The 26148-nt window shown below is 38.8% G+C and overlaps 2 protein-coding genes across 3 annotated transcripts in view; one reads left to right on the top strand and one right to left on the bottom strand.

The window, feature by feature from the left end:
- Positions 1-3728: 3728 nt before the first annotated feature.
- Positions 3729-11004, bottom strand: leo1 (LEO1 homolog, Paf1/RNA polymerase II complex component). The gene is made up of 11 exons (XM_056766847.1): positions 10931-11004; positions 9618-10274; positions 9407-9505; positions 9102-9196; positions 8795-8943; positions 8538-8717; positions 8322-8456; positions 7809-7944; positions 6513-6702; positions 5627-5724; positions 3729-3994 (listed from the first exon to the last, which is right to left on the bottom strand). Exons 1-11 carry the CDS (start codon positions 10986-10988, stop codon positions 3887-3889), a joined length of 1905 nt encoding a protein of 634 aa, XP_056622825.1. The 5' UTR covers positions 10989-11004; the 3' UTR covers positions 3729-3886.
- Positions 11005-11893: 889 nt separating this feature from the next.
- The window catches only part of tmod2 (tropomodulin 2), a 38893-nt gene continuing 24638 nt past the window's right edge, over positions 11894-26148 (top strand). The window contains exons 1-3 of one of the 2 annotated variants that reach the window (XM_056766430.1): positions 11894-11947; positions 23401-23576; positions 25437-25593. In XM_056766430.1, the coding sequence (XP_056622408.1) occupies positions 23451-23576; positions 25437-25593 (283 nt within the window). In that variant the 5' untranslated portion in view covers positions 11894-11947; positions 23401-23450. Of the gene's footprint in view, positions 11948-12509; positions 13017-23400; positions 23577-25436; positions 25594-26148 lie in introns of those variants that run through there. The other variant, XM_056766429.1, reaches the window with a different exon arrangement.

Genomic DNA, 26148 nt, shown 5'->3' with positions numbered 1-26148 from the left:
GTGAGGTAGCAGCTCTAAGCACTCCTGATTCCACATTTAATCACGCCACTTTCAGCACACTATCTGCTATGTTGACCAGATCTTTATCATGGGTTATTGCCTGTTCTCTTCGTTATTCTGCATATTCTTCATTTAACACACACAGTTCGGGTTAATGTCTTTGAATTAGGTGTTAGATATGCTGATGATTTGAAGTCTTGCTTTTGGATGAAATATATTATAAAAGAATGCAGAATTCAGATGTTATGGTAATGTTTCACTGCTGCAATGGCCACAGCTAACAGAGTTAACAGGGAGGAGGGCATTGATAAAATACTGCAGAGGTCTGAAAACCCCAGTGTGTGTGTGTGTGTCGACTGGCCAGCACTGTCACACCATTACATAACCTACTGCAGAGAGAGAGAAAGGGAGAGAGAGAGACTGCTGATGATAAGCTATTGGAAACACACACACTTTGCAGGTTTATACACTTTTGGCTGCAAAAGTAAAATCAAAAAAGATAAAGTCTTAAGACTGAACAGTATGTGTATAGCACATTGGTGCTGACTCAGTGTGTTTTGTTTTGTACCTTCTGTTTTGTCCATCATACCTCAACAAAACAGACTCATCATCTTCACTGTGTGTGTGTGTGTGTGCAGCCCCACACTGCTCACCCCTGTGCGGCTCAAGGATCGGACTGTACGCACATGAGAAGTGGGACCAGTGGCACGGTTCCTGAACTCCCACCCCACGCCCCCATCCCTGGAGCAAGCGTCATCATCGAATATGATGGACAGCTAAGAACGTGTGTGTGTGTGCGTGTACGTGTGTGTCCTGAAGAGGAGAGTGTTGTGGAATGAATATGGAAGGAATAATTGACGACGGCCCATTCAATTATTTGAACGTTAATGCACATCGGGTGTGTACACACTCGGTGTGCGGTAACTTTACTATAATTGAACGGACCGAGTCCATTATTCCACTTATACCACAGTTACACACCATAGGACATTGATCAAATGGGCTGTCAAACAATTAATCGTGACTAATCGCATCCAGAATAATTTTTTTTTACATAATATATATCCATGTACCTGTGCATAATAATTTTGCATTTAACACATACACATACATAGAATTACGGAAAATCGAAAAATTAATAAATATTTATATATAATTTAAATTATTGGTAAATATAAATAAATACATGTAAATATTTCCTAAATACGTTTCCATGTGTATGTGTTTGTATTTATAAATACAAAATGAATATGAACAGTAAATAGAACATATGTGACCCTGGATCACAAAACCAGTCTCAAGTAGCACAGGAACATTTTTAGTAAAAGACAAAAATACATTGTATGGGTCAAAGTTATCGTTTTTTCTTTTATGTCAAAAATCATTAGGATATTAAGTAAACATCATGTTCCATGAAGATATTTAGTACATTTCCTACATAAACTTTATATTTTGTGAGTGGATGGCCTACCACAGTGCCTCAGATTAACAACTTCAATGGCAATTTTCTCAATATTTTGATTATTTTGTCCTTTCAGATTCCTGACTTTGTATCTCAGCCAGATAGTGTCATATTCTAACAACTCATACATCAATAGAAAGTTTATTTATTCAGCGTTCAGATTATGTAAAAATCTCAATTTCAAAAAATTGACCCATTAGACTGGTTTTGTTGTCCAGGGTCACATATATTATGTCTATATAACTTTTATTCAGGATGCGATTAATTGACAGCCCCAATATTTGTCTTGCAATCGTTTTTATAATGCTGTTGATGGTAGGACTACTTTCTTGTACATCTCATTTCCGTTAGAGCGAACAGACACGGTAAAACTTAAGCCATGTGGTGTGTGTGTGTGTGTATTTGATTGCACTCACACCTGCATGTTTGTGGTAATGGAACAGAAAAGCCAGTGATAATGAACAGTAAAGTTTGAGATGATAAAGGTCAGATGAAGAACATCTGATGGTGTGTGAGGTGAGGGTCTGTAGGCGACATTATAATCTCTGTTGTTTAAACTTGAAGTGATGTGGAACTGTAATGTGGTCCACAGACCTGGAACACCTTCATAGGGGTGCATTTACTGAAAGTTAATACATACCCATAGAACGCTTGTCAACCAATCAGATTGAAGCATTCAACAGCCCCGGTGTATAATTAATATTAAAACACCTGCCTTTCCTTCTCCTCTATACAGTGTGCACATAGGGAGAGAAAGAACGAAATATCACACATGTGATGGATGTTTGCTAGTACAATACCTTACAACTGGCAAATCTGGGTAAATGTCACGAAAAAGTCAGTTCATATAAAAAAAGAACAGGAAAAAAATAAAAACTATTTAAATTTTTTTTTTTTGCACCACTGTGATTAATATAAATTAGGAAATCAAATAAAGAGTGAAGGTATAATGGGGGCGGTGTCCCTATGGTTTAATTATATTTAAAAGGGTTAAAATTTCAAATTCAATTTGCTAATTACTTACATAAATTCTCTTTTCTGAAGAACAAGACAGAAATGATGGTTTTAAATCATTTTGAGAGAATATTTGGGGAATAATTGCACAAATGTCCATGCCGTAATCGTAAAAACGTGATACAAAATCATCGATCTTGTTTAAATAAGGTGACATTCTTTGGTGAAAATGTATTTTAATAGTAACCAAAAGTGAATGAAACACCATTGTTCTGAATATTATAATTAATTCATGGAATAATGTGAGCCAAGTGTCAAGGTGGTGTAACCACCAGTCAAGGAGCAACTTTGTTAATAGGTTACAGGTTAATAACTCTTAAAAACATGAGATACTTTGACATTTTAAGGGTGTGGTCAGGTTTCTAAGGTATACATGTCATAAGTTATGAACCCAGAAATACAATGATTATTCATCATTATGACAAAATGATGAATTAATATAAAAAATAGTTAAACAATTGGACTTCTATCACAAAACTATATGTAAGGGGCCCATTTAATCAAATATCACTATTTTTTTAACCAACCTTCTTAAATTAAGCTTAAACTAAAGTATTTGGAACCATACTCAAGTGTTCAATGTTATATTCAATGATAAGTGTTCCCTCTCAACTTCAGAATTAAAGCTCTGAAAGTCCAAGATCAACTATATATTTGCGATGCTCATCATTAAAATGTTCTAAAATGTTAAGCTTTAATGCATATTTCTATTAAAGTGATTTAACATTTTAATCAATGTATAGTCTAATATAATATAATGTATTAACAATGTAGCAAAATGAAGTGGGTGTCTACATTTCAACAAATTTAGCGCTAAAAGAAATGATTAGGATCTAAAATTACTCGCATGCAACAGGTTTTCTCGTGGACAGGTGTTGGAGACTATATATAATATAATAATATTCTTCTCGCTTGATAAAATGAAAGCTGTCTTTATGCTTAACTTTCTGTGCTTTGAGTGTGTGTTTCACTGCTGTCTATGTGGGCAATCTGAAGCCTCTCGGACAACATCAAAACTATCTTAGGACGCTTTCTCACCTTTAGTTTTGTTCACTTGGTCGTACCAATGAGGAAAAAAATTATACATTGTAGCATTTATCAGTGGTGTTGGTTCCTTTTCACACCAAACATATTGCTTTGGTCCGAACCAGTTGAAACGAACCAAAATGCTGTCACGTGCGAGTCTTGCATATGTTACAAAATGATTAATGTGTAACTGTGAGACGTTCTTCTGTCAAGCACAAGCTGGAAGTGTTTTGATGATTCCTTTTTATTGATGTGTTGCAATGATGAGCCTTTTCACTCGTTACAAAATATACAAACACACCACTGCATTTTGTTGGGATACTGGAAACTTACATTATTGTGATCAACCAATCACAGAATAAAAAATAAAATAAAAACTGAACATCACTCGTCTTCCTCCTCCTCTTCATCGCTGATGACATACTTTTTGGGTTTCTTTGCAGCAGATTCCTCGTCGTCTTCAGCTTTTCTCTTTCCAGAGTTCTCTCCTTCCTAAAAGATTGAACGGATAAAAACATTCAACACTTCAATTCAAATGTAACACCTTTTTTTTTACAAATATTAGAAAATACAATTTACTAACATTGTCAAGGTAGAACTGTGACGTTGTAAGGCACTCATCAGCACAATGCATTTATATAAAATAAACCAAAAACATGGAATTGCCTAATGGCTTACAGCTCAGTGTGTCTGTAAATCAGATGATGGAGCGCGATTGCTTTGGGTTCAAATCACACACCCATAAAATGCAGTGTTTCCCAGTCATTGCGAGACTATGTCGACCCACCATATTCTACTTTGTTCTGGCACAGTCTTAAAACAAGCCACATTTTATAACAACATAAATACTTCTTTGAATTTCGTTGAATTGTGCACAGTTGATTCATCGTTGTGCCTTTGTTCACAGCTAGATGACACGCTTCTTCCTGCAATGTGGGCAACACACCTACACAACATAGCTGTACGAATCACACCAGGACATTTATAATGATGATCAACACAAAACTGTCAATGGTGAGTGTATTGTAGTAGTAGACAAATACAAATATTTGAGGACAGTCTTTGACTCAAAATTGACATGGGGTGCAAACACAGGGGCAACTAATAAGAAGGGGATGCAACGACTATATTTCATGCGTGAGCTTCTGCTGTTTGGTGTGGATAAACAAGGTTCATCTCTATCACTCATAGTGTTTTGACTTCGTATTTTTCATCGTCTGTAGTAAATCAAAATAAATTGAATAAGATTGTAAATATGGCAAGTAAGATTGCAGGCCAACAGCAACATGCTATTATAACATTATGTGAATTTTGGGTTGTGAGGAAAAGCCATATAATTTTCCTTGATGAATTACATTCTCTTTATGGTGAATATGAGCGGTGAAGATATAGGGTAGTGTGGGTACGGACTGCCCATGCACAAAGATCTTTTATACTCTCCAGCACAGCTTTGTTAAATAAATCCCTGTGATACCACAGGTGTCTGTTTTCCTTGTGTGATTTTGCTGTTGGAAATGGGAGGTCTGGTGTTTAATGTTGGGGGGGGGGTTGCCTGTATTTGTTGTTAATTTTAGTGCTTTGCTTGTAATTGACAATGTTGTTGTTGTTGATGACTGGAGGGTGCCACAGATAAAAGAGATTTTCCGCAAGGACAATAAATAAACAATTCAATTCTACATGTTTTGACTCCCATTTTACCACATGTTGTGCCATATGATCCCTATTTATATATGAAGCCAATGATTCAATTATTACTCTAGCTATTGTATTTTTATAGATTGAGACACTTAATTTTGCTCTTAAAATGCACCAGATTGCAGCATTTACCTTTTAAACATGCAACATTTTCTTCGGGGGGAGACTGCCCCCAGATCCCCCTAGAGAAAAATACGTTTCACCCCCATGGTATCATAAAATTCTGTGGAAAACACTGAAATGTCCAGCTTAAATTCAGCCGCTGTAACCATGAGGACAGGAATCATGTTGATGTGTGAATCAAGACCTAATATGTTGAAGAACTTTTATTTGTAACAGCACAACCATTAAGGTTTTATACATAGCTGCTGTTTGGTTTCAACAAATGTTTTGTGAGGACCAGAAGACAGTTTGAGTTTGAGACCTCACCTCATCGCTGTCCAATCTCTTGGCCTTCATCAGCCGTTGGGCTTTGTCTTCATCAGAACCTTCATCGCTGTCTGATGAATAAATCCTGGCACGGTCCTCTGTGACCCACAAACAAACACACAAACATATTTTTTTTTACAGTACAGCTCACAAATGTGGACCTATTTTCCCAAATGCACTTCCATTCCAGAGAGATGTTCTTTTAGTTAAATACTTCTTACCAGAACTAATCTAAATCTCAGCCGGACTCCAGCATAATGGAGTCTCAAGGAGTTACAGCTACAGCTCTTACTGTCAGCGGGAACGTGTTTGTGTGACGTGCTGTTTTGGGAACACAAGCTGTTGTTGCAGTGCAGAATGTTCTGGCTAATCGCAGCGGGTCTCAAACTCACTGAAAGAATCTGTTGTGCAGAAACACTGACCCGCAGGAGGCCAGGGAATACAATCTAGAGACGAGACCCAAAACCCCGGAGTGGTTCAGAGGGTATCTGCACTGCCCTAATTCCTGTAGACACCAGGAGAGCTTTCACGCCGGAGCGTTCATTGATGGGTTCTGATGGTGTGAAGCTGCCTTCTCAAATTTCACACTTTTTCATAAAATCGAAAAGTAGTTCAAACACTTTCTGTCCCTTCTGTCTGTGTTTTCACGAAGATATTGTAAGGATTAAAAATGTTTTATTTTTTTATTCGCCCTCGTGTCATGTCAAACCTGTATGACTTTCTTCCGCAGAACACAAAAGACGATATTTTAATGAATGTTAATAAACTAACAACACTGAAGCCCATTGACTTCCATGAAACCAAAATATCTTTTGTGTTCCAGAAGAAGAAAGACTCATGTTCAGATTTACAGTATAATATGAGTGAAGGTTTGTTTGTCACTCACCCCTCAGACCGCCGCCCTTGTATTTGCTCTTGATGGCAGCCAGGCTGATGGACTCTTCACCCTCTTCATCTTCGTCGTAGCGGTCGGGCTCCAGATATCCAGCATTCAGACCTCGCTGATGCTGTTTCTCTCTCATGCGTCTCTGCTGGGACTCCCGGCGGATGGACGCTCGTAACCTTTCCTCCTCTTTCTGCACACAGAGTTCAATACACTGAAGAGTCAAAGCCTACTACAAATAATGCAAAACATTCAGGTAAATGTTGACAGAAATATAATCATCGTTTCATGTCTTTATTTATAAACCTGCTATAATAAAGGCATATTCTTACATTATTGCAATTTTTAACAACCAACTGACATTCATAGGCATGCATCATTTTGCATTATTATTTTATGTTTTCTATAAAGTACTCTTAATAAAGCTCATGAAAACATGACGATAGCGTTGTGACATGACTGTTGAGGTTATCAAATGGGGAGATGTTTCCACCTCAGAAACTTTCCCCCTGATCTCAGGACTTTGAAACTCAGGACTGTGAAAACAAACCACCATTTTGAAAAGTTTGTTGCAGTGCGTGTGGTTTCAGGTGATTACTGTTTGAAATGGATAAAAGATACAACAGATGGACAGACGACGAGGTCCAGGCTTTATTAAGTGATTTTGCTGAGGACCAAATCCAACGGGAATTGGAAACGAATGAAAAGGTATACTTAAAAATATTGAGTCGGTTATGCGTTCTGGGTTCAAAAAAATTGACAAGTGTCTGTCGCTTTATGTGACGTCATCGCTGTTCGACATCACCGCCCCTCCTGGACTGGAAGGAGTCCTCACATACAGTTCTACGTCACAGGACTGATTTGCCTAATCTTCACAGTACTTTAGAGCGCTATGGAAACACAGACAGCAACAGGTCTGGGGAGAATAATGTTCCTAGGACAAATTGTTTCAGGTAATTTCGGTGGAAATGCGCCATAAAGGTAACGAGTCATTACTGCTGGCATTTCTGACTAATGGCTGTTCACTTGATATGAAATCTGGACCTTTAGACATCAAGACCTGATAAGAGACTCAGCACTCCACCTCAATCAATCTGTTTAGAAAAGTTATATGTGGAACTCCCACTGTCGTAGAAATGCGTTATGTGCCGCGAGGAAGTGCGAGAACCTCCAAATATATAATGTGTCCTCATCAGAAAATAACTATATTATACTGCACAACCCATCAAATGTTTTTTTCAGGTACATCTTCTGTAAGTATGGTGTTGAACTCAAAATGTGTGTGTGTGTGTGTGTTACCTTGATCATCTCATTTCTCTGGGACTCAGGGTCTCTGCCAGCCATGGGCAGGATGCGGATCTTCTGTGTCTTTGAGCAGCGGTCAGCCAGAGAGAGCGTCATCTTTCTGTGTGTAGCGCTGTCTGTGGAGTGAGGTCTACACACATCACACACACAGCCGTTAGTTTAAACACACACATATACGCAGAAGTTTACTTTTTAACAAATTCTGATATGTATGTGGAAAATCACAAGGCATTGTTTTCTACACAAGTTTCTGAGAAATGTTTCTACATGGGCTCTGCAGTGGAAGCTGTGTGGTGCTGAAGAGACTCCTGCTGGTGGAAAACTGAAATCATTCATCGGCCGTCAACATTGATCTTTTACTCAGTGAAGGCCTTACAAAAACTCAGCCTCCGCAACATTCACAGAATCCTGAAGCACACATTCTGTGGCTATTTTAAATTAAAGTTGTTATATGTCATACATTTGTACTCTTGAAGCTGATTCATAGCAATTGTGTGTGTGACTCACCTGAAGGTGAGTTTGGTCTTAAACACTGCCTGTCCCTGCAGTCCTGTACCCTGACGGATGAACAGGTGGTTGTGGTCGCCCTGCAGTGGTGCTTTATACACATCAAACACCTCGTTGCCCAAGTGCAGAGACATGCTGAGAGAGAGACAGAGGTTGACTTCCGCTGCATCTCATCTTCTCACCTGCGCAGCACAAATGATGTGTTTGTCTCCTCACCTGCCGTCAGACCACTTCACTATCCGCGCGTTGCTCTCTTTGATTTCATTTCCCTCTTCGTCTCGACGAGTGCGCCACCTGATCGTGTTCTCCACCTTCAGCTTCAGACGCGTCCGCCCTTCCTCATCCAACATCTCCTCGTCCTCAAACTCGTCCTCATAGTACTGAGGATCGAAGGGCCTGTAGAAAACACAGAGAGTGAACCATTGCGAGGATGAAGCAGCCATGCCTTCAGTGCTTTGAATACGTCACCACACCTGGGCTCAACACTGAGGAAGTTGGGTAATTTCACGAAGTAAAGATCACTGCCCAGATCTGTGCTGACTTTAGGAATCTCCACCTCGATCCTGGTCTCTGGAGCGGACTCTTCCTCGGGCTGATCTCCGTCCATGCCGTCCTCTGCATCCTGAACATACAGATGGCATCAGTTCAGTTGAGGGAATCTTTCAACACAGGTCTGAACACAGGTACGGGTGTCTGGAATATGGCTTTCATCATAAACATTAAATAACATGTATGCTGATGAAAACTATGGTTTGCAACACGTGTGTGTAAATGTCTCACCAGTGGTTGTCCAGGTGTGGGGGGCTTCTCTGCATCGCTATCGGATGAAATATCATCTGCTTCTCCGAACAGGTCATTCGCTGCTGTTTTCTTGCCTACACACACACACAGATGATGCCCTTTTAACCTCTAGCACTACTGTGATTGTGCAAGCGTCTTGCAAGAATCTGCTTGATAAGATGGCAGGAGGACTAAAAGACGTTACTGCACATATTTAATTAGTATCAGTCAGTGCATTTCTGGTTATGGAAGCTGTGGCCCTGGTGTTGATCAGCCAGGCTTCTTGAAGCCGGCGTGTTACTCACTGTGTGATCCTGAATCCGAATCGGAATCAGAGTCTGACGCTGCTTTTTTCTTTTTCCTTCTTGTGATTTCCTCCTCGCTGTCGCTGCCCTTTACAGATTCTAAAACGAATTACCACAAACATCTACATCAACCTCCCCATGCATGTCTTTAATACAGGACAAATGTCTTTTGTTAGTAAAAATTGTCCATCTAAGGTTCAGTCCCACCCACCTGACTTCCGCCTCATCCCTTCATCGTCTGAATTGTCCCTCTCGTCGTCGGAGTTCTGCTGTTTCTCTTCGTCCTCTGATTGGTCACTCTTTACATCCCTACCCCACTTCTCATCTCCGGAGTGCTGAGGGGTCTCTTTCCCTGACCCTTCACCCTCTGAACGAGGTGTGGCGGGATCCGAGTGACCACTTCCTGCTTCTGAGCGAGGGCTTCCCACCTCTGAGCGAGGACTTCCCACCTCTGAGACTGGACTTGCACTTCCAATCTCAGACTGGCGACTTCCTGCCCCTGAGGCCGGGCTCCCCACATCTGACCTGTGACCTCGTTCATCATCATCCTCCTCCTCCTCCTCATGATGTTGCCGCTCCGACCCGCTGTGCTCATTGTCCGAGTGCATGCTCGCGTCCGACTGGTTGCCAGATCGCTCTGATTGGCTGCCGCTGTGCTGGCTTCCACTGTGTTGGCTGGCGCTGTGCTGGCTACCACTGCGCTGGCTACCGCGCTCATCTTCGCTGTCATCTCCAAAGAGCTCTTTATTGCTCGGTTTTCCCTCATCCTCGTCTTCATCGCGATCCCTCTCGCTCTCGCTGCCTGAAGCATTGCTGACAGATCTGGGTCTCTCGTGCTCAGAATCAGAGCCAGAACCAGAGCCGGACTCTGAAAAACATTCAGTACACATCCAGTTCATTGAGCTGAGGCTTTCATTCTTAATAACTAGATGTTTACTTAGACTTATAAACTTGAATCGTATACAACAGGGCAGCACTTTATGATGAATAAGTAACACTACATATTCAAACTTATAGAACATAAAGAATAGATTCGTAAAAATACATCAAATCAAAACTTGCATGTAGTTGTCAACAAAACAAGTGAAATATTGTTTTGCATTACCTGTTCGATTTTTTTGTAATAGCAATTGATTCCTTTTTTATATAATATTATGCACCAAACTTATAGTTTTAGAGATGTTTTAGGGCTAGCGCAATTGTAAGTTAAATGGATTTCTAGATATAACAAATAATAGAGAGTAAAAGAGTACTGTAATCGACAGTTTCTTGAGTCAACGTTTCTTATTTGACATCAAAATACCACTATTACACCAGCTTGTTAAAAATGTAACGGAGATATTTCGGCTGTATTTTAATATCGTTAACCTGATGGTTGATAAATGCTCAATGAACTTATTTGTGTAAGGCTAAAACTGACCAATTTAAACTATCCAACTGAATAAATACGAGACCAGGTAATGCCAAGAAATATAACACATAGATCCAGCAGGTTTTCAGTGGTGGTTGTAAAGTGTAAAGCACCTCGCTGCTCATTCTCGCTGTCTCCATCGCTGCCGAAGAGCTCATCCATGTCCGCCATACTCACCGCCGCTAGCAGTAATCATCAACAACATCCGGGTGAACATTTACAAAATAAAAGCCCTGACAGAGCCGTATTGAAAACAAAAGCCCGGGGATTGCATCGACTCACTATCACCACGCTACGGCGGCAGATAGGCGTGTTGTTCATGGCTTTATATTTGAGATTTATGTTTGGGCCATCATTTGATTCTATAAAATTGGCGTTTTACAGGATGAGTATAATAAGAAAGCTCTTATTCAGTCAAATGTAAAAAAATAACTTTTAATAATGACTTTTGGACTGACACAAATGTTTTATTTATTATTATTTGTTAACATGTATTATAGTATGTATATTTCTACTAAAAAGGAGACTCTACCCCAAAAATTAAATTATGTTATAAATTATTCAGCCTCAAGGTGTTCCAAACCTAAAAAATTGTGATCTACCTGTGACCTTTCATCTGACATATTGAAATTAGCATTATATTTAAAGATTGTGAGGGAAATCGCTCATAGTGAAATTTATACTAGAAAGTACTCGTGGAGGGAATGCAGCGCCCCCCCTCTGGGGATTTTGCAGGTGAATGTTACGTGTCATTCAACATGTGCACCGATCTGACCGGTTTCGCTACAGTCCTTCAAGTATCGTATTACTGGCTTTTAAGGAAGTCATTTTCACTGAAAAGTGCTTCTTTTTATTGATCACCTAAATACTCATAAATAGATCATTTTAATTGTATTAAGCGTAAGAACACAAAAACACAAACAATAATACATTTAAATTGGAATATAAATTAAATCGGAAACATAATTAAAACAAAAAAGGTAATACATGCATAAGCATATAAACAATTCAATAGTGTGGCTCAGATACTACAAATTATTGCATACAAAACCCGGAAGCGAGATAACATTTTAGGATTTCCGGTTCCACGGCTATGGGTTTTTGGTAAATCAGCTGAAAAAAGGTCTGTGGTAAGCAAAACCTCTAAATATTTTCACATTTTATTCTATGACATAAAACATAATACACCATGCGCACAAATCTATTAAAATGTAGATGCAGTTTCATTCACAGAGTAATTAAATTCTAGGGAAAACATTTTTAATAGAGTTGTCGGAGGCTTGGTGGTGGTGACGTTGATATCGAGCGACCTTTAGTGCAGTCTGATTATAGAGGGTTTATGTGTTTATGAACGTGTCGTCACTTTACCACGTGAGCACGGCGGAACGCGCCCCCGTGGGTGGTAAAACTCTGCAAAATGACTGCTTACAATATCAGGAAACGCAATTCCGCGCCACATCTCAGTGTCCAGGAACACCTGATTCCTTTGTAAGTCGTATTGAAGCAGTAAGGATCACAGTTGAGCCCAGCTGCTTGTAATTTCAGCAAATAATTGTGTGATATAGTCCCTGTTTCTTTTTTTCTGCTCAGCCATTTTGCTGGTGTTTTGCCACCCACGGGAGCGTGTCCAAGGGCGTGTCCTGACAGGGGCACGTGGGAAAGTGACGTCAATGCATACCCTCTATAGCAGCGCGTTAGCTTTTTTACTTCTACCGATTGTATTTCGGCTTCAAAAGTAACAAATGTGGTGTTCTTTTGTAAAGAATGATCGTGTTAGACAAAACGTGTAAACATCATAAACCATTGTTAGTCATATAGCTTATTTTTGGCGATCTTCCAAAAGTATATGGGGCAAATGCATAGGCTTTCGGTCGAGGGACCCAGCGCGAGGCTTACTTCCGGGTTAGCACACAAAAATACGTCATCTCAGAGGTACTGCATTCTAATATAGCCTAATGACGCAATCTGCGCTACACGCTCTCTGGTTGGTCGAGGGGCTCCAGAGGACGGGAACACCCTTTGAGAGGCGTGTGTTTCGATTGGATTTTGTACATGTCAATCATCGGGACATTTCTAGTGTCTAGTTTCCTGTGTTACCGCCCTTGGACCGAGACAGAGAAGACGGGTGCGGGAATTTCTTACATTCCCGAGGAGTATAGGACAACAAAAGGTTAAAACCCGAGGAAGAATTTCTATAGGGTAAGATATATGCTTGCTTATTCTGTCAGTAACAGCAGTATTTTAAAGAAACGTATACAAATGTTGCAGTCTTGTGTTGTTCACTGGTTAACTTGAGCTGGCTAAAGCGCTCGACTGATATCCGTGAGAGCGCGATCAGATGGGCCAACAGTTTGACTTATTACAGATTTACAAATATATCAAATTACATCATAAACATAAAATATTGATTTATGTTTGTGATGCTCGTAAGCCGGAGATCAAAAATATCTAACAAATGGTTTACCTATTTACCATTGGAGTCCATATGTGATGTGCACACCCATTGCAGTGACTGGAGACTGAACTGTAACGTGCTGTCAAAACTATATGATACATATCTCCGATTGCATGGCATGTTTACATGAAATAGTGGGGGACTATTGCTGATAGTTATCAAAAATATGGGCCATTTAAATGTGTGTATTTTAATCGCTTGGTTAAATCCTGTAGGTTGTCAATTTAATTTCTATGCTTGCGGTGTAAACCCTCATGGAATGACATCATCACATGCACTTGATGCCGATGACATTTCAGGTGTCATGATAAGCCCCTTTTCGGTTTTATAGGACTTTAAGATGATTTCTATTACGATAATATTTATTAATAACCATATCTGTCCGCATGAGGACTGTGAGCTATTGTATCTTGTCTCCATCCGGGGCGTGACCATGACATGTGTGTCTTTATAAAAGCCCATGTAATGCATAACAAATGGTTTAAGTATAACTTAAGTATCAATATAATAATGATATCAAAACTATTCTGGAGACGTGAGGCACTGTTCGAACAATGAATGTTTCAAATTAACTAGATTTTTATTTTAAGATCCAGTACAATCAATTTACGTTTAGCTTATATCGCTTTTCACAGTTTACACTACTGCCAATCAGCTTAACACAAGGACACAATATGAAACGCAAACAAATTAAAAAGTAAACATGAATAAAACAAATTAAGAATCATTTTATAGTCAGAAGCTGTCTGCATCAGAAGTCCTTGCAAGGGCCGGTGTCATTTTCCGCATAACAACTATCAACACACGTATATATTTTTCTGTTGGATCTATAGATCTATGGATCGCGGGTTATTGAGCGCGATTTCATGTTTTGCTTTTTATTAAATGTGTTATATAACCATTTGTGCATGTATAAGATGTCCAAAGTCACAAAAATCTAAGTTTAGTACATGATGATTTACTCTAATTAAAAGAGATTAGATAAGTCTGATCCAGTTCTGCCCAAAATTACACCCCCACATTTCTACGTCAGTTAGTGGTCATGTTTGCATGATGCCGCCCAAATGTACACGCAAAGAAAAAGGCGAGGCTTCAGTTTTCGATCATAATCGGGCGATAATCACTTTGGGAAGTATGATCGGTGGTCTCTGTAAAGGCCGATCCGATCAGATGATGCAAAATTGGTGACACATTTTTTTTATGCGCTATGAAAATGGCTTCACCGGTCTGGTAACTCTACAAGGTGTGTGAAAAAGACAATGCATTAGCAACCTGAAACGTGTGTACTAGGCGGAAGCACACATTTTTACACCACCAACCTCATTAGACATTTGAAGTTTAGTCACGTAAAGAAGTGCGAGTAATAAAGTTAACTAGCACTTAGAGAGAGCGGGATAGTTCAGCAGCTCGAGCGCCACTCGGCTGCAGAGATCGCGTCAAACGAAAATTAATTTTCTTTACCAGTGATGGTAAAATCTGAAGGCAATCTGTCATATTGACGGACTACAATAAAGGCGATTTGTAATTCCCCTATTTCTAACGCATAATAAATAATACTTCTTTAACGTTGTCCTCCTGGACGATCCGTTGGTTTTATCATCCTAACTAGGTTTGAAGGTAAAACCGATGCTGGTTTTACTCTTTATGCACTTATGTACTTGTATTTATGCTGTTTATAATAACTTAAATATAATATAATAAGTTGGGGGCTCTGTCGCCTCTGTGATGGGATGCAGGAAGTTGTTGGGAACGTCCTTTTCTGTTTGGTGGGTTTGGGTAGGCCCGAGAACCCCTGATGTGATCGAAGATGGTTGAAATCTTTCAAATGTGAAAGATTTAAAAGCACTAGAACGCTCAGTAAAAGCTAGAGGGATAAAGAGTTTGTTTGAATAAGCCCTTCCCTTTGAAAGAGCACTTGTCTCAATCAATGCTCTTACACAATACACATATGTGAGAAATTTCATAACACGCCCTCCATCTGGCTTTCATAAGACCTTTTGGAGGAAGTGCTGGATGAGAAAAACCCAATGGAAAAGATTCTGAGTGCGGGCAATCTCAGGACCCCAGCTACATTTAGCATTTTCCCATTCTGGAGAAAAAATCTGATCTCCTGTAGTTTTACTTTAAGGATATTAGATTTCTTGTCCGGGATCATGGCATCTTTACATTCATGTGAAGGTTCTTCATTCTGTGCAGTGGAGAGAAGCTTTGCTTCCATGTGTGGTGGTGGTGTGACTTTGTGCCCCCATTCTTTTCATCCGTATTATCGGTTTGTCCTGTAATGCACTTACGGCAGACAGGAGAGAACAGAACGGGACAGATTTCCTCCTGGGTTTGTTTGTCTGATTATCTTGCAAGAGGTGTTAAGATTTGTTTGATAGAAAGTCTACAGAAAATAACAAACATTTTCGCAATACTAGTTGTCCCAAAGGTTGCTGGTATGACACAAGGGAAGAGCGACCCAGAGCTTCCAGAATCACTTTCCATTTTTAGCACCGTTTAACCCTTAAGACACTTAAGCCCACTCTGCTCTAGATCGTCTGTCCATGTGTCTTCTATCGTGTTCATGCAGACAGCAGGAAATTTGTCAGATTTGAGCGTAATGTGATGAGTGAATCTAGCTCTGTGATGAGTCGCTGACAGCTCCGTGCAGGGTGTTGGTGTACCCAGAAAGGATCATTATAAAACGGTCGGTTCTGGTCCTTGATTCTAATTGGCTGAGCTGAGTTTGAAGCAGTTATAAAATTCCCAGATTTATACCGGCTGACCGCATTACATAGCCTAAATATCATTTTATTTACTTCATTTTATGAAACCTTGCTACGCATATATAACCGTTTTATTAAAGCAATGATTCCCATGAAGCAGTGGGTTACAGTGCATTTTATAGCAGAGGGGGTAAGGGGGTCACAAAGGCCCTTAGCTGTTATAAATTGCACTTTAACCCACTGCTTCTTGGGGCTCATTGCTTTATTTTAAAACATTATGTCCCGGTTTCACAGACAAGGCTTAGCTTAAACCAGGACTAGTTAAATTACGATATTTAAGGCATGTTTATAAAAATGACATAAAAAAGCATTACTGGTTTGCATCTTGAGACAAAACAATGGCACTGACATATTTTAAGATATTTTAGTTTAGTTATTTTCAGTTTAGACAGGTCAAACATTATTTTTAGTCTTCGACAAGTCTTAAGCGTTGTCTGTGAAACCGGCATACGAGTCATTTTGTGTTAAATAAATAAAAGGGAAAACACAAGGTTGAGTTAAAAGTAAGACATAAGGACAATAAAGTCAGATTGTGTTGTTTTTAACGCAACAGTTGTGTGAGAACATTAGAGCTTTATGTACTCCTGGGAGACGCTTACAAACCTCTGTCACGACTCGAGCGCTAAGCCGATAGCAATCCTGCTGAGCGGCCCAACAGTGTTTTACAGTCAGACAGATTTACCACAGGCTTCTCTTACTCTTAGGGAAAGTCTACTTTGCTTAGCTTTTAATCACTCATAAGTGAGATTGAGTTAAGCGTAAAGTATTGCTGTGATACGTTGGGTTTGAGTTAAATACTTAAAACTCTTTAATACAAACTCCAACAGTAGCTGGGTTTTCATCACCCTTGTTTAATGCCCATTTTGAAGTTTACCAAAAAGTCAAGCTTCGTTTAAACTATTTAACAACAGTACACATGGAGCACTGCGTTTCCCACGGACCGTTATTACTAATGCACAGCCCGCTCAACTCATGTTAAAGGGCTCTCATGTGCCATATCTTGTATTTCTCATGCTGATAAATAAGTGATATCTTATTGGAACTGTGAACTGCTATTTTACTCAGTTTTAGTCTGTTAAGTTCATAAAACTGGATGCAGACTAGTGGATGCCGAATCCTGTTATTTAAACATGCCATCTGTTTTTTCTGCGTGTATGAGTGAATGAACTGCACAGTTTCACATGCTACACGCATGATGCTAATGAATTTGTCTGCGTCTGTGCTTTATGAGGACATGAACACATGAACTTCATCTCCAGAGTTGCTCAAACATTTCATTGTTTGAGTGAAGAAACAAACAAACTCTAAAAAATAAGCGTCTTGCGACAACCTGCCAATGCAAAAGTCTGATCAACCACAGTATTTTTATGCGGACAAATATATAACTATTTAATAGTTAAAAAAAACCGAAACTAAAACCCAATTTAGATCAACTATATGCGTCATGCATAACCTGAAGTTAATGGTTTACCTTTGATATTATTCTTTCTATTTTTATGCATGTTCTTATTTATTTATTTTTATTATATTGCATTGTGAATGTATTATGGAATGTACCAAATGGGTATAGTTTTCACAGATATTAATGTATGCATTTTTTAAATGGGAAACAAATTATTTGTTCATTTTAAGAGACCTGTCTTATTTTCTCTTTTATATTTAGTTTTGTTCTTTAATAAAGAAAAAGTACTTTCCGAATACTGGATTAATCGATGGAAAGTCAGTAGAATACTCGATTAAAATAACGATTAAAATAACTGATAGCTGCAGCCCTAAAAGGGTTAATGCGAATAATGGGAGATAGAAACATATTTGCTAAATAAATTCCTCCTAAAATTCATGTTACCTTGCACTATGAGACTGCGTCACCTGGGTTACCAGAGTACTGATCTTGTTACACAGCATCTGAAATGTTGTTATGGTCTTTCTTAAATAAAAAAGTGAAAATGCTGATTTTAATGTAATCAAGAACTAAAATGTTAAAATAACAACATTGAAGTATGATGTGCTTTATATAATAAAAGAGTTGTTGCATAGATGACAGAGATGAAATTATTTTTGGGTCGTTGGAGGTTTTCGTGTTTCAGACTGCTGACTGTATCTTTCAGCAGTCAGCACAGTTCAATTATGGCTGCCACGACTAAGGGTAACATGCAAATGTCACCCAATTTCACATAACATTTGTGAGTGAAACGGCACATTGAACAGAAACTTTTTCCAGAGGAAAATGTGAAACAATATTAATCACAAATGTAGTTGAATGTTGAATGTGATTTACAAGACAATTGGCTGAAGAACACACACAGGCCTACACTGGTGGGCTCGCGATTTAATCGTCATTTCACATGAGATATAACAAAAAGGAAAAATCAAAATTGGCAGCACTTGTAAAAAACGCTTGCGCTGTCTCAAAAACTGTTTGCAAAATGCGACCATTTAGTCGCAGCCTGGAGCCCTGGAATGGCATGGAATGGCTAATTTAGTAAGTAACTTTGCTTTCTGTTTATGATGAGAGCATTTTAATTGTTACATTACATTTGCTGTTTGCATGTTGTCAGTCGTTTTTTTATTTACAAATATTAACTATCAGACTTGCCTTGATGCCCGATGACTCCTGAGATAGGCGCAGGCTCCCCGTGACCCGAGGTAGTTCGGATAAGCGGTAGAAAATGGAATGGAATGGAACTATCAGACTTCTATTAAGAGGTCATTCCCCTTTAGCCTTTTGAATACCCCAGGAAAGTTTATTCAGAGCGGTAACTGCAAGACTATCAGTTAATGATGAATCACTGAAGTGGACCATCAAGAGTGATCTGTTCTGAGTGTAGTGTACTGTAGTAATGTATATGATGATTAGTGTCTGATGAAACACAGCAGCGTGATAAACTAGTTGTGGAATTGTTACATGGTGGGGAGTGAAGGTGAAAGGTCAGACTCTTTCCAGATGGGAATTCAGAATTCAGTTCCAGCAGGAGGTGAGCGGACGGGTGATCATGTGAGGGAGGAACACAGTCTGTATAGGCCTCTTGACTTATAGTGTGTTCCCAACAAACTCGACTTGTGCGAATAAATCACGCTATTCGCGAGTAGTTGGACTCTTGAACATTTTGAGTTTTCTCGGTTCATTAGCGAGTGAAATACGCTTCATTTGTGTGAGAAATTCACTTCACAACAGACACAAATTTGCGTTATGGGAGGGGCTTCTGCCAGGCGGCTTCAGTCTCGTATGTAAATATATATATATAGCTCAAATTGAGGAAAGAGCATTTTTACAATTTACCAGATTGTCCGACCTCCACACCCACTTTCTTCCAAGCAAGATCCTTTAATTCCTGTTTCGATCAAAGTAAGAAGATGTATCGTACAGCTACAGGTATGCACATACAGCGTTGATGATTTTGTCCTCGATTGTTGCTTCGGATTTTGCCTCTGCTCACTAAGTCTTAATCACGTCACTACTGCAGCAAGCTCCTGATTGGTTAACGCGGCGAGAATTTTTTGCAAAAGTTCAGATTTTTCACTCGAATCGCATCAAACGCCTGAAACGCTCAATTTGCGCTGCCTCACTCGCACCGCAGGATGTCCTATCGCGTCTTTGCATTGACCTGACATGTAAATCACTCAAGCTTAACTCTTCATTCGCTTTTGGTGGGAACACACAGTAACACTTGAGAGAGGTGTCACTGGTGTAGAGTCATGTGGTGAGGCAAGAAAAAATAATCACAAAAACTACATCCAAACCTGTTTAATACATTAATAAATCAATTAAAATGATAACAAATCATTGTTTATGATTTAATGTTTTTTATGTAAACTGTCTTTCAAAACTTTACGATATTAAAGCACATCTTTAAAGGTTTGTTTTTTGTTATTTCCTGTTATATGAGGTCTACTTTTGACGTTCGAGTGGTTTTTATGTCCTAAAACATAAAAATCAATAAGTACTAGGCTATTTTCTACACTGGTTTTAATGGGTGTGCCGCATTGAAGACACTTTGAAGTTAATGCCCACCACTTTGATTGGATATCAGTTTGCGTAGTTGGAGCCTTCTGTGAATTTGGTTCGAGACGTAACGTAAGATTACACATTAGCACCATTCACAATTTTCGCTTTAGTATTATCCGGAGACCTCTTTTGATTTATAAATGACCTCCCCACATCAGTATTTAATTTAATGATATATGACCGTACATGTCAGCATTTGAGACCCGTGATCGCAAACAGGTCAAAAGATCACCGCCATCGCGGGTCTCAAATGTTACGAGAGTTTCCATGATAATTAAACAAATGGGAGACTCCCGGTAACTTATGGATGTCACCCAGCACCAGAATTAATACCAAAACACTTCAAAACAGCCTCCATTATTCACAAACGGTGGATAATACCTTGAAAAATTATATATGAGCCCATCAAATCACAGAGATGCCGATTCTCACGGGCTTAAAATCACAGACAACCTTAATTCAATTAATACAAATGACTAGAGGTCTGCAGGTAATACTAATCTTGTTTGAATAGTGCTCAGAGCACATCAAAGCGAATTCTAACATAGGAATAGTAAAGCATAGTACAAAAATGTTTTACTCACATAAGATTGCTGCGCCATTCCTGTCAGATCCAATATTGACGGCACAGCACTGCTTTTTAATTTTAAACTCTCCACAAATTCAGTGTCGATCTCTGCTTTGTTCACAAAGGAATCTTCAGAGAAATGAAACGTACAAACGCTCCATGTTTTTCCCACATGAGCTGGAACGTCTTTAAAAATAAACTTTGACCCCACATTACTAATATCGTAATCTGAAGGAAGGTTTTGCAGCGACTGTTTTCTTCCACAACCAGGGATGGAACAATATTTAGCTATCTTTAAAGGGATGTGTGTTTATTGCTTGCTCGCTCTATCTGGTTCCGCGCCACCCGTGTTACATCAGAATTGTCATGCTTGAACCAGTGGGCGGGGCTAGAGAAGTAGTCATTGATATTTTTGTGTGGAGGTGGTGTTCAACCTATCAATGTCATCATAGATAGGAGCATTCCATTCTCTGGGCATGGTGTCAATAACAGATGTAATCTCAGTAACAAGGGCGTTTTCAGTTCTGACACTTAAATGATGTTGCGTGCATACGATTCCCTGTCATATAACAAAAGCTGGGGTAAAATTGTGATTTTAATTCATGTCTCCTTTAACAACAAGATAACTTTATGCTATTTGCTTCCTTTTATTTGTTTTGAACAACTCTTATAAGAGAACACAATTCCTTTACTATCTATGACGGTTTTTGGGCCTGTTCTTTGTTGTCTGATGAACATTATAAACCAAGATCTTTATTATGCTGCTGCCCCTTTAAGAGCTAGTGCACTATACTGCAACATGCATGCGTTGCAACGGTTGCATTTCCCAAATGTTACAAGGATTCTTGCTAATATGGGAATTTTGACGCAATTTTGTGTTTATATGTCCGTTTTAGAGAAAGAAGGCGTGAAAGAGAACTCCGTTTAGTATGTTGCGCTCTGACTCTTGGGGCTCATGCATTAGTGCTGGGCGATATACCGGTTCAAACTGAATACCGTTGTGTATTTTTGTTATGATATACATTCTTAATATATCATATTACCGGTTTATGTTGCTTAGAAAGCAGCTCAGCTCAGCACTGTTTCATTGAGGTCCCTCTTTCACTGTTGCCCTGTAACCGGACATTCACACAGAATGCGCTTTTATGCACTACTTAAGCACATGTTTATATAGAAAAATTATGCTTAACGGAGGGGTTTGGAGGTTTGTGTGTGTCTCGTGCATGAGCAGTAACGTTACATATTTCCTTTGTGTTACAATGAGAGAAATCCGTCATATTTAATATACCCACAACAAACATTTTCAAAATGCGATGGTGTTCCCCTCATATCTGCTCAATATAAGCATATAATATGATGTGTTTTTAGTTTGAACTGTTTCTCCATATACTGAGAAATAAGGGTCAGTAGAGGAAGGAGGATTGACAGCGTGATGCGATCGCTTTTCTCTCAAATACCTAATTTAATTTGTTTTATGATTAAAATATATGATTTCCGGAAATCATGAAGCCTTATCATGGTATTCAGTTGTTAAACAAGTCTAAACTTTGCATTTATTATAGGGGAGATTACCATGACAGTATTAAAGGGCATTTTAAGTCAATCAACAGCACTATTTCCTCTCTCAATCAGTAAAAAATGTGATTAAAAAATTACAGCCATGTACCGGTAAACTGGTATAAACCTGGAAAAAACAGTTCTATTAATCTTTGGTTATATCGCCCAGCACTAGCAGGCATAGACCAAGGCATTTTGTAATGTTTCTTCATGAAAGCTGCGTTGATACACATGTTAGTCTTTTATCCATAACGAATCGCAAGTAAAAAGTATTTAAGGTGATGTAACATTTTGTATGCTTTGCAGTTTTGGAGGAGAGCTTTATGCAATAGTTATATTGATTTAAGGTAAACACATGTTTCCTGCCTTAGCTTCACACTGAATAAAATACACACAACTCATTTCTTTATCTTTGCCGTTTGTACCTTAGGTGGGAAGATTGTTGTATTCTGCAAGCGGCACAACATTTATTTCATGTGCAAGATTAAGCGCTTCAATTGTCTGCTCTGTCGATCATTCCGCTTCATCAGAGCATGAAATACGTCTCTTACACCCACTTACATCTTTGGGGGTAAGGACACAAGTGAATGGGTGAAGGAACGGGAGACATAAATTAGTGACTTAATGGCAATAGAACATTTCTGCTCATTAAACTTATAACGCGCAGAAATGACATATTTCTCAGTTTGCCAGTCACGCCATTGCAACCATCAAGAAAAACTGGTTGTAGCAGCAGGAAAAATAGTCTCAAAATGTGACTATTTGGTCACAGTCAAACTTATGTTACAGTTAAATTAAAGTCTTCACCATTCTGAAAACAAAATATAATTCTGAGGCCAGATGTATTTCATATGCACACAAAACTCTGAAAACCAGAGTTATTTAAATGTATGTATATAGCTCTGCTGTGTAAGTGACCACAAAGACTTCTAGATCCTGATCAAAGGTTCACAATTTCTTGCAATCACAGGCTGATTTATTTTGTATAAATAGATGAATGTTAACAAACATTTTTACATCTCTACAAAATCATTGTCCTTTTATTTTGGGGTTAGGTTTCCACTCTACTGAAGATCAGATGAAAGTGAAGGAGGGGGCTGTGAGTGAATGAAAGAGATTGTGTTATGTGCTGTTCAGTTGATCTCAACTTCTGAGAGAGAGAGAGAGAGAGAGAGAGAGAGAGAGAGAAATATCTGATATTAATATTTTATTGAATTGTCTGTCTGCAGACCCTCACTTGAACTGGACGGCAGTCTCTCTCTGACGGGCGGCGTGAATCATGGCTCTATCCTTTAAGAAAGATCTGGAGAAGTATAAGGATATCGATGAGGATGAGATTCTGAACAAGCTCTCAGAGGAGGAACTCAAACAGCTGGAGAATGCTCTGGACGAGATCGACCCAGAGGTGACGCACACAAAACACCTCAATCTTAAAGCTGTAGTGCTCTATAATTGATTTCTGTTTATTTTCAATGCAAAAACATTTATACTATAGAGCAGTGGTTCTCAAACATTTCAAGTTCAAAGTTTTTCTGTCACATACAAAGCCATAAATAGTACAACATGCAGTGAAATGCTTTTACGACTGTCTGAATAGAGTAGAAAGGAAGGTTAAACAATATATATAATCCCAATCTTTTTACAAATCTTTTTCAAGTACCACCTTTAATAAAATGAGTTTTCCCAAGGACCATCTAATGACCGCCATAGAAAATCACATAAATAAACATTAGAATTAAAAGTACAGCTGTGAATTTTCATCCTCCAATTCTAATGTATTATTAATAAGACAAACACTTCTTATTTTCTAGCTGTTTTCAAGCTAATTAACATGTTATTTCATGTCTTTCAAATGAATCAGCAGTACACTAAACACTTCTCTGTAGTGCACATACTGGGCTCTGGAAATGTCTTTTATGGGGGATTTATTGACTTTGTTGGAATTTTCAGATAGACTACAAACCTATATCAAAGACAGACAATGCAGAAAGAATATTTAACACAGAAGATAAATATCTGTTACTTAAACATCAAGAGAACAGCTGTATGTAACAGAGACTCACACTTGACTGCAGTGGCTCGTCAATGAGGTGTGTCAAAACTAAATCACAATGTGCACTTCATTGATTTAACCTCGTATAGATGCATTCGCGTGTTAAATTAGCGTTTTACAGCAATAACAACAGCTTTAAACAGCGCTTCAAGTGCAGAAATACATGAGAAGCTTAATTTGCACACAGCTCATCAGAAGAGAAAGCGAGTGAGAGATGCACAAGCACCTGTCTTCTCCCGCTCTGTTTGAGCTGCCTGTCACGCGCCTGAGTTACATCCACCAATGATAAACAAACCATAGTTAATACAACTGTATTATAATTGCACATAGGCTATATGCATTCACTAATTATCAACCATTAATCATGTGACATTGTATTTAAAACATGAAAAGAAATACAGTTTTTAATTTCCTGTGGTGTCATGTACCTGCAGGGGTCTCTTCAAGTACCACTAGTTGTACGAGTACCACAGTTTGAGAACCACTGACATAGAGAATGTAAAGCTGAGGTCACACATAGTTTGCATAGCTCAAAGGTTAATGCTGCAATATGGTGCATTTGAAGGGCAAAATGAAGTGACTTAATCTATAAGAATACAATAGTGATGGTAGTAATTTAATCATGGGCTCCATAGTTATAAATGGTGAACACGTGGTAAAATGGGAGATCACAAACATGCAAAACATGTCGATCATGAGCCGTAAAAAAAAGTACAAAATTGTTTTAACAGTTGAACTCATTTATTTATCGGCATATATTAACAACCAGTGGTAAAAGCTTGGTAAATCATTTTCTGATGTTTGCTAGATAAAACAATAAATTAATTATACATATTTACTTGAAATCCCAAATATATATAACAACATTTTTTATGCTTGAAGTAGAGTCCTGCATTTCAGCCTGAGCCCGACAGGCCTCCACAAATTTAAAGGGAACCCAGTGTGTAGAGAGATGTTTGGCTTAATACAAGCTCTGGTTTCCCCATATACAAGAGCTTCTGATTCAGAAAGAATTTGTTCAATAAAACATTGTAAAAGTTTCAATTTAGATCTGGATTTGATCCTTATTAAACACATATAAGCAAATACCATTAATATTGTTGCTAAGTTTCATTAATGTTAAGCATTTTGTCATTGATGTTATCTCAGTTTACAAGTCACGACAATCTTGTGGTTTAATGTGTTAAATCACATCTGTTCTTTATTACCCAGCATGCTTTGCTGCCAGCCGGACTCAGACAAAAGGACCAGACGACAAAGATGGACACCGGTACCTTTAATCGTGACAAACTCCAACAATATCTGGAGAAGGAGGCCATGGATTATAAAGACAGAGAAGATTTCGTCCCCTTCTCCGGAGAAAGAAAAGGTACGAGAATGAGGTTTAATACAAATTTTAATACAAATATAATTTCCCATTAAAAACAAAACAGAACTATTTTATTGTGAGGCATGCTGCTTCTGGCTCGCGCTGATCTGTAGTTTATTAAACGTGTATTCATTCTGAGCGTCTTGTGTGCATATTGCTCCAAAATGAGACCGTGCACTCCCTTGGTTCAGCAGCAACACACCCACCATGCCTGAAGTCCCTTGGATCAACGGTTCTTGACATAATAAAATGCAAACAGACCGACACAGAGATTCCTGAATTTTATAAGAGAGAAGAATATGTTGAGCCCCTCCCTCCAAAGCTTCCAATATTCTGTGTCGATTCCTCCCAAAGCTTCGAAGCTCCAAAAATGGTGTTCGGACCAGCCCTAATTATTTCAGAGAGATGTTGTGTCTGTCGTCTGTGAGAGACTCTTAAAGATGAGCTTCATTATCATCAGTCAGCTCATCTAACTGGTTTCAACATCTCAATCTTACGCTTCACCCAAAGTTGACATCTTTTCCTGATTTACTGCCCCTCATGTCCATTTCAAAC

The sequence above is a fragment of the Triplophysa dalaica genome, chromosome 14 (genome assembly GCF_015846415.1).
Source record: "Triplophysa dalaica isolate WHDGS20190420 chromosome 14, ASM1584641v1, whole genome shotgun sequence".
NCBI lineage: Eukaryota > Metazoa > Chordata > Actinopteri > Cypriniformes > Nemacheilidae > Triplophysa > Triplophysa dalaica.
This window is presented reverse-complemented; position numbering and strand designations above follow the sequence as displayed.

What these genes read in the sequence shown, in the direction of transcription:
- leo1 (XM_056766847.1), bottom strand. Translation starts at nt 10,988, where the DNA reads ATGGCGGACATGGATGAGCTCTTCGGCAGCGATGGAGACAGCGAGAAT. An exon ending in TTCGGATTCAGGATCACACA is followed by an intron (nt 9,197 to 9,406) that starts GTGAGTAACACG and finishes GTGTGTGTGTAG; the next exon opens with GCAAGAAAACAGCAGCGAAT. An exon ending in CCACACCTGGACAACCACTG is followed by an intron (nt 8,944 to 9,101) that starts GTGAGACATTTA and finishes CTGTATGTTCAG; the next exon opens with GATGCAGAGGACGGCATGGA.